Source organism: Ctenocephalides felis, unplaced genomic scaffold, assembly GCF_003426905.1.
Source record: "Ctenocephalides felis isolate EL2017-DRISC unplaced genomic scaffold, ASM342690v1 CF-g0.4_SCAFFOLD_03572, whole genome shotgun sequence".
Classification (NCBI taxonomy): Eukaryota; Metazoa; Arthropoda; class Insecta; order Siphonaptera; family Pulicidae; genus Ctenocephalides; species Ctenocephalides felis.
The window spans coordinates 25,489,385-25,502,311 of record NW_020539726.1 but is presented as its reverse complement, the minus strand read 5'-3'; the positions used below and the strand labels follow the sequence as shown (position 1 = coordinate 25,502,311).

Here is a 12,927-nt window from a genome sequence, read left to right as displayed (position 1 = left end):
TCGAATGGATTTGCGACGAGATTTTGTATGGCAATGAAGAATTTTCATACTGAAATTTATTCATTCTACCAGGAGATCAGTCACAAATCCGAAAATGAAATAAAGTCGGTATTGTGCAGGGCCGTCTGCTAAAACGTTAGGGGTAATAATTTGAATATTAAGTTAAATGAAAACATGTAACTTATTGTTATGTAAATGATAAATGTAACTTATTGTTACTTATTAATATTATTGTAATGAGCTACTAAATATGCACAATATAATCGTATATATGTGTTAAATCAATAAAAGGATAAATAGATTAAAAATTGATATTTAAACATGGCTATTAATTATTGTTTGCTAAAAGCAACCTGAAATATTCAATAAAATGCACATAAATTGTATAATAAACGAATCAAACTAAATTAATTATACTTTTATTTATATAATTAAAAAAACATTACCAAAATATATACTATATGAAATATATTTTGAAAGATATAATTTGATATCATTATCACACATCACAATAGATTGAACTAACACAATTCAAATGTCTATTGAATACATATTACTATTATAACACACAATATAGTCTTCAAAGATGCACTTATTTGTAATTAGCAATTAGATAGATTTTTTTGCTTTGATAAATAATCATTTAATAAATAATTTGTCAGTATGTAATATAAAATAAAATGGATCTCAAATTAAAAAAAAAAACGGTATAATAACAAGATCTAAAAAAAAAAAAAAAAACTTGTAATTAAAATTATATAAGTACATTTGATTTTACAAAAATCGAGCACTCTCTTTAATCACACACATTCTGAGTTTGAATTTTAAAAAACAAATTGAGATTAGAACTGTATATACAAATTGTCAGAACATATTGGTACTTTTGGTCTTAACAATATTAATAAATTAATTTAATTACTATCAGATACCATTTAAATCTCAATAATGCACATCTATTGAATATCGTAAGTTGTAAAAAGATTATGCACAAGAATCTTCACTGATATAAAAAGTCTATATAAAACCCATCATATATAACAAAAACTAGACTTTAACATTTACACTGTCTTCTCACATCAACAACTAACTCCATTTGTACATCATTACAATATTCTTGGTCAAATATTTCGGATTATTCATCATTCGTTGCCTCTGCAAGATGTTGACAAAGAAATAAGCTGGTGAACTGGTCTGTGTGAAACCGTAAAAAGTCCAGTCTGCGTTCGAAGTGGTCCACTTGTAAGAATCTGAAACTCAGAAGATTCTCAAAAACCTAGATAGGCATGTTGCTCTGGATTCTTGGTATCTCCTTATAATGAAAAGATTGTGTTGTAATAATAAATATTAAATTATATTATTACTAATATGAATTAAATAATGAACTACATCATTAACAAAGTATACAAAATGTTAATGGTTAACAATAATATTCAAAATATACCTAGGAGTTTCATGATGGCTGAGCTTATGCTTGAGACCAAATAATCATCTTCATCTAATGGTAAGTTTAATAGTAGTATTCCTACATGTGCATGTTAAGAATAATTTGAGCAGAAGTATCTGTAATAAGAGTTGAATTACAGAAAAAAAAAGTTTAACTCATAATGCTTCCACTGTAAGAACCATATGCTGGTTAAATATATGCCTAATAATAAATGAATTCAAATTATTTACTGCTAGTTCTCTTGAGCCTAAATTAAGTTTCTGCAATTAATTCAAGAAAAGTTCTTTAATTTCCATTTCCACCAATATTTATTTTTTTTCTCAGCGCATACATATTAACATTTTATTCTTATATCAAATTTCAAATTTTAGCTGTGTATTTCAGCACAATAAATAACTAAAGTCAAAATAATATGCAAGCTGCACATTATTTTTTCATTAAAATAATAATAATATGATTATAAAAACAGATCAAGATATCTATTCAAGATCAAGATGGATAAAATAGAATCAATCATGTTGATAATCCTAAGTCTGTATGTACAAAAAGTGGAATGTGATTTCTCTACTATCTATAATTAATGGTAGTTGAATACTTAATTTTACAGCAAGGAGAGCGCTTTACTTCATATTTCTACAACTATGAAATAAATATCACCTTTAAATCTTTTTATAAAATATTTACATAGTAATTAGTGTTTTATCTTCTTTTTGAAGAACAACTTATTTCTATTTTTAGTACTAATGAAAAACTAGTGGCAACTTACTTCTATAAAATATAAATTATAAACAGTAAACTTAGTTATTATTCAAATATATATAAATATATATAATTAAGCTTAATATAGTTTATACACTTTGCAGGCGTTTGTGTTCTAATAGTCATTCAACTGTTAACTTAACATAACTAAATTATATAATAATATAAAATTAGTTAATCCAGTCTATAAATTGCTTATTATTCAAGTCATACAAGCCTGAAATGTGATATTGTCAAACAAGGAAATTCCTGGAGAAGTTTTAAACAATCTACATTGTTATGACAACTTCATGGATTTTTTCCTCTTCTTGCTGTTGCTGCTGCTGCTGTTGTTGTTGTTGCTGTTGCTGCTGCTGTTTGTTGTTGTTGCTGTTGTTGCTGCTGCTGCTGTTGCTGCTGATCTTGTTCCTCCTGTTTTAAAATAACTATCTGTGGTGGTTGAGCAGGTTGTCTTGGAGCTGTTTGACCTATACAAGTAATAAAATTAAAATAAATATAAACAAATAAAGATAATACTTTTAAAAAAACATTAATATCCCTTACCATATTTTTCATGAATGCCTCTGTGTCGTTTTAATGCAAATCTATCAGCAAATGCAGCAGAACATATATCACATTTGAAGGGTTTCTCTCCAGAATGAACCTGCAATTAATAATAATAGAAAATATTCATTATATTATTACACTTTAATTATTAATAATCAGAAATAATAATTAAATTCAAACTTGAATTAAAAATTGACACAAACCTTTGCATGATTTTTCAAGTGAGCAGCTTGGCTGAATGCAGAGCCACATATATCACATTTATATGGTTTTTCTCCTGTATGAATTCGCCTATGATTCCATAGTGTTGCATGTCTTGCAAATCCTTTATCACAAACCTGCAATAAAAATATTATATTAGATAAATTTAGTATTTAGCAGCCAAATCCAAAAATCTAAATTATAGAAAATGTATTTTATAAAAATCTATTGAATTATATGCTACAACTTCGCTGAGTTTGATTTTAATGTCATACAACTAATTACCTCGCAAACATATGGTTTTTCACCACTATGTGTACGTTCATGATTTTTCAAATGCGGTGATTGTGAAAACTGCATACCGCATGTATTGCATCTGAAATTAGATAGAATTTAGTATAACTGTATTTAATAAAAACTTAAATGCATTGTTTTACCTATATGGTTTCTCTCCTGTATGAATTCTTGAATGATTCTTAAGATAAACTGCTTTAGCAAAAGCCAATCCGCAAATTGTACATTTGAAATTCTTTTCTCCACTATGTAATTTTTTATGAGACCACAACTAGAATATCTAGAAAATGAACCTCCACAAATATTGCAATGAAAAGGTTTCTCAGCACTAAATAAAAATAGTTATTATTAGAATATTACAATTAATATAATATTTGTTTCTTGTTTATTTCAGAATAATTACTTCGCATTTTGCAGTTTATTTTTATTACCACCTATAAAAATAATTCCTGAGCCATTGCATTTGTGACATTTTGTAACTGAAGCAATATTCCTTTTCTTAACAGGATGATGTCCTTTAATAGATATAAAATCAATCAATAAATTATCATCAAAAAATAAAAAAGAACATTTAGATTTCATTTTACATTTCATATAAAATCTGTAATTGGTTTTCTTACCGGTAATGGTTTTTGTCCAAGAGGTATAACATTTTGTGTCCCGAGATTGTCCATTGTTTGACCATCCTGTTGTTGCTGCTGCTGCTGCTGTTGCTGTTGCTGCTGACCTTGATTTGTTATTTCAGTCATTTCAAATTTAACATCACCATCAGGGGCAACAAAAATTTGTGTTGCAGCTAAAAATAGTAATACATGATAAAAGAAATGAATTATATAAATATTACTCAAGTTATTCACAATAAATGTCTAATTTCAATAATTATTCTTTAGAAGTTGTTTTTTTTAATCTATTATATATCCACTGATGCATAATCATAAGGTGTAAAAAAATATATAACTATTACTTGAAATTTATTTGAGAAATGAATTGAAATTAACAATATTGATAAATATATTACCTCTAACATGAGAGAAACATTATCATTATTAATACAAGTTTCACATCTAATCAGTTTCGGTCCTTTACGTTTTGGATTAATTATGATTGGTCCACCACATGTAATACATTTTTGATTTTATCTATTGTAACCATAGTTGATTTTGTGATTGCCAATTGTTGTTCTTGTTGTTGCATCGCTTGGCTTGTAGCCGGTTCTAATGTTTCTGTGGCCACAATTGTATGGCTCCTGTAAAATATAGTTTTTAAGCATTAATTATATACAGTTACTAATAATTTTACAGAATGCAATAATAATAATAATATAATGTATTTAAAAACTTGTACAGTTACTGTGTTTATGTTAAATGCATCCATATTCATGAGAATAAAAAAATTTAAACAAAGAACTCTCATTGAATCTTTTTAAAGGCTGAATCAATTATTAATCACTGATGGCTATCTGAATGCAAAGTAACATCAAAAAAATATGTGAATTTGAAATTGTTTATCCCCATAAAAACAAAAATATCCTTTACTATTATTACCTTGTAATGTTCCCAAACTCTGTCCATCTTGCACTAAGTTCTGTGCAGATACTAAATTTTGAGCCTGGGCAACAACAGTAATATTTCCATCAGAATCTTGATCCTGATTATGAATTCTCTTGTGATGATTCAAAAGAGTTAAATGTGCAAACATTAAACCACAAACGTCACATTTAAAACTTATATTAGATATTGTATTCGGTATTCTTCCATCAATGGTAACTCCAGTTACCCCATTCTGAGCTAGCTGCATTTGGTTAACTAAAGCATAGTTATAACCGAACGGTTGTGCAATATAACAGGTTTTATTATCATCAGTCAATTGAGCTAAATTTACAGTGCTGGTGTGTGCCTGGGAGGCTGGTGTCAATTTTGAATCATATTTACATTGGTGTAACAGAATGTTGGAAACTCTTGTTGAACTTGCTATAAAAGAAGAATTAAAAGTTAGTAAAATATTTTAAGTTTACAATCTATCAATACTAAACTTATCATCTTATTAAATGATATTAATATATTATTTTAAATATATTTAGAATATTTTATACATTTCTTAAAAATTCTTAGATTATTATTTTGAGTGTTGAAATAATTTAACAAAAACTTGAATGTCTAGTGTAGAAATTCAAGAAAATAATTTTTTTTAATTTTTATCTTCTATCATATTTAAGAATATGTGTACTTGCTGTAAAAAAGAATTTACATTGAGTAAAATATTTTAAGTTTTCAATCTATCAATACTAAACTTATCCTCTTATTAAATCAAATTAAAATATTATTCTAAATATATTTAGAATATTTTATACATTTCTTAAAAAATCTATTATTTTGAGTGTTGAAATAATTTAAGGAAAACTTAAATTTCTATTGTAGAAATTCAAGAAAATAGTTTTTTTATTTTTATTTCCAAAGTTTAACCATTTAAGAATATGTGTACCAGAAGATTTTTGAAAATTTATGTTATCTTCGGAGATACAGCTGTTTGAACATGATAATCTCTTTTGTTTCCTTTTCCCAAAATTGTCTTTTTCAATACAATGCCCACAATTTTGCAAGTTCTACGTGATTTACTTAAAATTTTTGGAGAATCTTCTTTACAGACTTCCCTCAGGCACATACTAGCCTCATCTCAGTATTTTAATACTTACTATTTTTTGAAAAAAATCGAGAGACTCAAAGAAGAGTAAAAAATTGATCCTTTCTTTTCAGTCACCATTTTGTCAAAAACCTATTCTTAAACTTAATCCAAAGTATATACCAATTGACATCATTCTATATTAATAATCTTTTTTGCAACTTTCCACTTCAACAACAATGGCTAAAGTTTTTCAATTATTATCTCTATTTTGTTTAAGTTATTCTGTATTCTTGTAACATTGATAAAGAAATTATAAAAAAGATATAGCATAAAAATTATTGGTCTTTTTTATGATTTAAATATAACTTTCACTAAATTCATGCCACTACACTAAAATACCACCTTAAGTCGAATGAATCATACCTGTTGATGTTGACTTATTTTTATTTGAGTATTATCAATCGTTTTAACTTGGGGCTTCTGGCCCATGTCAGCTTGCTGATATTGCAAAGTTGGTGTCGTTCCTCCAGCATTTTGTAAGGCATTTGAAGTAGTAAACATTGCAAGAAATTTTCAACTTCGATCCTATTAAATAGACTAATTAATAATTTGAAATTGAACAAAGAAGAAATACTTTACAAGATAAAATTATACTATCAAGAAAGTGGAGGTGAATAAAATATTTATTTAACAAATATCAAGAAACAATAAATAACTGAATGAACAATATTCTTGAGATCAAAAGGATTTAACTAATTCTTGGGACTCAAAAAACAGGTTTATTAAAAAGCAAAAGAACTAATATTTGATTCAAAAGCATAACTTAGAATATCAAACATTTAAAAGTTGAGACAGCATAAATACAAATAATTATTCACTCACTATTACTAAAATAATATATATTATTATAAACTGCAAAATATATTATGGTTACCCGTCAAAATAAAATATTTTACCTTGTAACAAGGAACAAAATTAGTAAGAAAAACTTCTAAAAATAACTGAATGAACAATATTCTTGAGACCAAAAGGATTTAACTAATTATTGGCACTCAAAAAACATGTTTATTATAAAGCAAAAAAACTAATATTTGATTCAAAAGCATAACTTAGAATATCAAACATTTAAAAGTTGAGACAGCATAAATACAAATAATTATTCACTCACTATTACTAAAATAATATGTATTATTATAAACTGCAAAATATATTATGGTTACCCGTCAAAATAAAATATCTTACCTTGTAACAAGGAACAAAATTATTAAGAAAAACTTCTAAAAATAACTGAATGAACAATATTCTTGAGACCAAAAGGATTTAACTAATTATTGGCACTCAAAAAACATGTTTATTATAAAGCAAAAAAACTAATATTTGATTCAAAAGCATAACTTAGAATATCAAACATTTAAAATTTGAGAGCATAAATACAAATAATTATTCACTCACTATTACTAAAATTATATATCATTATAAACTGCAAAATATATTATGGTTACCTGTCAAAATAAAATATTTACCTTATAACAACGAACAAAGTTATTAAGAAAAACTTCTAAAAATAACTGAATGAACAATATTCTTGAGACCGAAGGATTTAACTAATTATTGGGACTCAAAAAACAAGTTTATTAAAAAGCAAAGAACTAATATTTGATTCAAAGGCATAACTTAGAATATCAACATTTAAAATTTGAGACAACATAAATAAAAATAATTATTCACTCACTATTAATAAAATCATACATAATTAAAAACTGCAAAATATATTATGGTTACCTGCCAAAATAAAATATTTTACCTTGTAACAAGGAACAAACTTTTTAAGAAAAACTTCTAAAAAAAGTATTAGAAAAGAATTTACTTCATGTTATGTTTGTAATAATTAATTTATCTAGGCTGTTTAGGCTAAAATAATAATGCATAGTTGTGTCAAACATGTTTAAAAAAATATAAATATTTAATAATATAGAATGATATTTAAGAAACACATCGATATTACAAAAGAACACAATATTTTGTTTATTGAACAAAGAACGATTGTTTCTTCCTAAAAAATCATGAAAATAGGCAATAAAGCTCAAACATAAATATTGAGCGAGACCGCGATAAAACATGAGAGAATGTAAAGGAAATATATATTTTCCTTTGTCAAAACGTACTTTAGAAATATGTTCTAAGGGGAAATTGTTGAGCAAGAAAGGGATAACGCATAAATAGAATAGCTGCGGCTACGATGCTTTGACAAATGACTCAAAACTATTAAATAACTCAAGATTTAAGTCCAATATGGATTAAATAGAAACACTTGACATTTCTATTTAATAGTAATAGATAAATATCGCTTACCTTAATTGTAATGTCAAAAATACACAGTAAAACAATCTTTTGTCTCGCTTTAATGGCGATTCGGCTTGTACATATTAGATAAATATGAAACGGAGATACATATGAAATGGCGACAATTAGACAAGGAGAACGCTACGACGCTATGGAGAATTTGCGTATCCGGTGGTACCACACTTATAATAACATTCACCGTCTTGCCATCGTGAATTTATTTCAGAAACAACAAAGGCATAAACAGGTAAAGCATCATAGATAAATGGTGTAAAATCTTCCTCATTTATCATGGACTTGTTATATTTTTAAATGTTATATATTTAAATAAAATGATTTTAATTATTCAATTACTTATATTTAGAGTTATGCTGCATTATATTTATTAATATCCATTTTTAGCATATTTAGCACTATTTATTACCTTTCATCAAACAAAACAATATCTAAATAAAAGAACGCCACAATTATATCAATAATATATTTTATCAATGGTTATTACCTAAAAATCATAATGCATTTTATATGCATTAGTTACGCTTATTCCATTTCACTCAAAATCAGTTAAGTTTACCATCTTCCTCTTTGATGTGTTCTTTGGTGAGAAGTGGCAAGTGTGCAACTTTAACTTTAGAATTAACTATTTGTCGTTTGTAGTTCTGCTTTATTTCAAGAAATATTTTTTATTGTCAAAGTAAAATTGTTGCATATAGAAATCGCACAATAAACCCCATTTATATTGTAGTCTAAGCGTGGCTAACCAAGGTACCAAAAGGTAAGGCTATTCCCAAAAATACATAAAATGTGTTTCTGATTATCCAAGTTGCAATGATTGCTTTTGGAATGAAATTATAATTTCAATATATACCTTCTAATAACATGGAAAATTTGAAGTAGCTCTTTTTTAGCATATTGTATATTTCGCAATAATTGAATTAACATTTTCACAATTATTTTAACGGTGCTGTGACAGTTCTCTACTATTATAGGAAAATGAGCAGTTCTGAGGAGGTCTCATGGATATCTTGGTTTTGTGGTCTACGAGGAAATGAATTCTTTTGCGAGGTTTGTCTTAAAATTTATTGAAGAATGCTAAATATAGATATTAAAAAAAAAATTTTTGTAGGTGGATGAAGACTATATACAGGATAAATTCAATCTAACAGGCCTTAATGAGCAAATTCCACGATATAGACAAGCCTTGGATATGATATTAGATTTAGAACCTGGTACAGTATTTAAGATGTAGCAATTTTAAACTTACTCATGAGTCATGATATAGAAGATAGCCATCAATTTGAACAATTGTCATGTCTCCTTAAACAATAAATTTTTTCTTTATGCAGATGATGAAATAGATGATAATCCAAATCAGTCAGATGCAATAGAACAAGCTGCAGAGATGTTATATGGTCTAATTCACGCCAGATATATTTTAACAAATAGAGGTATAGCTCAAATGATAGAAAAATACCAATCTGGAGACTTCGGATATTGCCCTAGAGTTTACTGCGATAGTCAGCCTATGCTGCCATTAGGTAAGTGGTAATAAATAATCTTTGTCCTTAGACACTTAATTCACATACCTTTTTTTAAAAAAAGGTCTTTCTGATGTGCCTGGAGAGGCTATGGTAAAGTCCTACTGCCCTAAATGTATGGATGTTTACGTACCCAAGAGTTCAAGACATCATCACACGGATGGTGCCTACTTTGGCTCTGGCTTTCCACACATGTTATTTATGGTTCATCCTGAATATAGACCAAAACGGCCAGCAAATCAATTTGTACCAAGGTATATAAATAATTGTTTTTTCCCTATTTACAGCCATAATCATCAATCCTTTATTTAATTGCAGATTATATGGCTTCAAAATACATCCACTCGCATATCAAATTCAGCAGCAAGCTAACTCCACTTTTAAAGCCCCTTTGCGGATTCTCAACTTTAACAATGGAAAACGTTAGCTGTATAATGAAAAGTAAAATTCTAAAAGCATAAAAATAACCTAATAATAAATTCATAATTTGACTTACATACACCTGTTTTTATATGGTATTCGTACATATATGTTAAAAGTGATCTTTTCCTGCAGTAACTGATGAATTAAATGTTTAGTAAAATTAATATTATTTAAAAGTATGTAATAAGTTATAGGTAAACTATAAAATTTTATTGTATAAAAATACAAACTATTGTTTTCTTTATTTACCATTTAATTAGGTAGACTTTCACTCAAAGCTTGCTCTAATAGGGGTAATAAATTGTGTTTGTATAACTCATGTTTCTCGCCATGGGTTATTTTAAGGATTTCTTGTGCATTTTTAAGTCTGCACATATCAGTAAACACTCAATTTTAATTTTGATTTCAAGCATGAAATAAAAGCATTCTAAAATATACCTTTCTAAAGACTCTGGCTGATTTTGAAGAAGTAATATTTTTCCAAGTTTTAAATATAATAACCCCAAGAGTGGATGAAAATTACCATAATATAATCTACAAAAAAAAAAAATTGAGTCTGAAAAATGCCCAGATTATTGAATTCCCAGATAATACTTTAATATTAATTCAGAATTTTTAATATCTTATTCTAATTCACCTGAAACCATGCAGTAATTGATTTCCATAACTTATTGCATCGTTCCATAAGCACATTTGAATTGCACTTTCAAAAGCCATATCCAATATTTTAACATACAAAATATTTTTGGATGTAATATACCTGACATTTTCTTCAAGCAAATTTTGCATACATCTAAATCTGAAAATAAAAGTTATGTTAATTTATAATTATATTTTATTACCATGTTTCAAATTTTTTACATGCTATGTCCTTCATTTCTTCTAGTTTCATTTCGATAAATCCTTAACTTCATGATATGTCTGCATGTGCTCCTCAGAAACTTTTGTTGTACATTTGTTGCAGATTTTATCAGAAAATGATGCATCTATAGGTTCATCACAAAATGCATTCATGCAACATGCGCTGTTCATAAGTTTTGTTTCTGAATCATCCAAACAACGATAACAAGTACACAGAAAATAATATGTTGATTTCAGATCAATTCTTCTGGCTTCAGTTGTATTTAGTAAATCTATATATGAAAAAATATCTGCAACAAATCATTTAATTGAAATATGTCTTGATGGTAATAAACCAATACATTTTAATCAGAATTATTTACCTCTGACCAATTTAGACTTGGCAAGTCTTGTAAAGTTCTTATATAAAGAGTGGTTCCTTCAAAAACAACAACAGCGTTGGTGTGCAAGAATGGTCAACAATAGAAATGCCTAGGTATATACCAGTTCCTAGACTGCACATTTCACCATCCAAATGTTGAAGCCATTAACAGTTAACTAAAAATGAACCTGATTTGATAACTTGAATTCAAAAACAAAAAATCTCTATGAATATAAACAAGAAAGGATACATTAAAATTAAACTTATTTCATTAGGTAGATATTCCATTTTTAACAATGAATTAGAAAAATAAAAAATTTAATAATACAGCTGAAGAAACTTTTCTCATAATCTCTGGAAATTCTTATACTTACCCGGCCATATAAACCCAACAACTCAGCAGAATTTGGCACTGATATATCAACTAATAATTGTTCCAAGACAGCTTGTAAACTTTCTAAATGCTCCATTCGTTTCGAATCTAGCTTTATTTCAGCATAATCTGTACAAATAAATCATACAAACAAATAAATTATTACTCAATAAGTTGTTATTTAAATAAAATTTGCCAAATATTCATATCCAAAATTGTACTTACGAGACATTAAATCTTTAAACCTTCTATAATTTGTACTTGTGTAATAGCCCTTTTCAAATTCTCCATTTTGCTGTTGAAATATATATGATATATGTATAAGATAAAATAGATAAAATAATTATTTGTTATTTCCCTATGATAAAGTTTCAAACAAAGTTATACCCATGTAGGAAAAGAATCTTTAATACTCATAAAACATTTGTCTATCAATACATTTATTGTAATAATGGTTGTATTATTCATTTCAGAGTAATCAGGTGCTTATTGTAACAGAAAGGCTGAAAATGTGAAGTTTAATTACCTTTAACTTTATAATATTCTTAACAGCATTCGAGCTGCATTGGGTACAATTCGTGGACCTGCCCTTCGAAGGCAAGGCATTCTATTTTATGTATTGTCCAAGCCTCCTTTTGGCAAGCCCTTCCACAATAATACATAATTGCACCCTGTACATTTTAATAAGTTTGTTCTGAAATAAAAAATAATGTTTAGCCTTTGAAGTAATAAGGGAAAAATGATACTTAACATACATTAAATGAGTGTTATGTTTAGAAATTATAATCTTTTGCAAACACACACTATATATGAAATAACAAGAATACATTGAAATTAAAATTAATTCATTAGGCAGGTATTTCTTTTTTAACCATGAATTAGAAAAATAAAAAAGTGAATGATATAGCTGAAGAAAACTTCTCTCATAATTCATGGAAATTCTTATGCATACCCGGCCATATAAACTCAACAACTCAGCAGAATTTTGCACTGAAATATCAACTAATAATTGTTCTTAATTTGATGATATAAACTGAGTTAAAATAAAATTTGAAAATATACTACAAGAGATTTACCATTGTAAGTACATGAGTTTGAATTGGAAGCATATGTATTCTTTATTATCGGGAATAATGCTGATTATGTGAAACTGTCCAGAGTG

General features: G+C 27.2%; 1 protein-coding gene and 2 pseudogenes across 3 annotated transcripts; 1 reads left to right on the top strand and 2 right to left on the bottom strand.

Annotated features, from left to right (window-relative positions):
• Positions 1 to 2,309: 2,309 nt before the first annotated feature.
• Positions 2,310 to 8,365, bottom strand: LOC113387679 (annotated as a pseudogene).
• On the top strand, positions 8,332 to 10,193 carry LOC113387678 (casein kinase II subunit beta). Of its 3 annotated transcripts, none has more exons than XM_026625038.1 (6): positions 8,332 to 8,456; positions 9,199 to 9,274; positions 9,336 to 9,438; positions 9,556 to 9,747; positions 9,812 to 10,001; positions 10,066 to 10,193. In XM_026625038.1, exons 2-6 carry the CDS (start codon positions 9,203 to 9,205, stop codon positions 10,172 to 10,174), a joined length of 666 nt encoding a protein of 221 aa, XP_026480823.1. In that variant the 5' UTR covers positions 8,332 to 8,456; positions 9,199 to 9,202; the 3' UTR covers positions 10,175 to 10,193. The 3 variants fall into 3 exon arrangements, with proteins under 3 accessions (XP_026480823.1, XP_026480821.1, XP_026480822.1); XM_026625036.1 differs by lacking the exon at positions 8,332 to 8,456 and adding an exon at positions 8,876 to 8,984; XM_026625037.1 differs by lacking the exon at positions 8,332 to 8,456 and adding an exon at positions 8,940 to 8,984 and having other exon boundaries at positions 9,183 to 9,274.
• A 100-nt stretch (positions 10,194 to 10,293) lies between these two features.
• LOC113388305 lies at positions 10,294 to 12,725 on the bottom strand (annotated as a pseudogene).
• Positions 12,726 to 12,927: the final 202 nt, after the last annotated feature.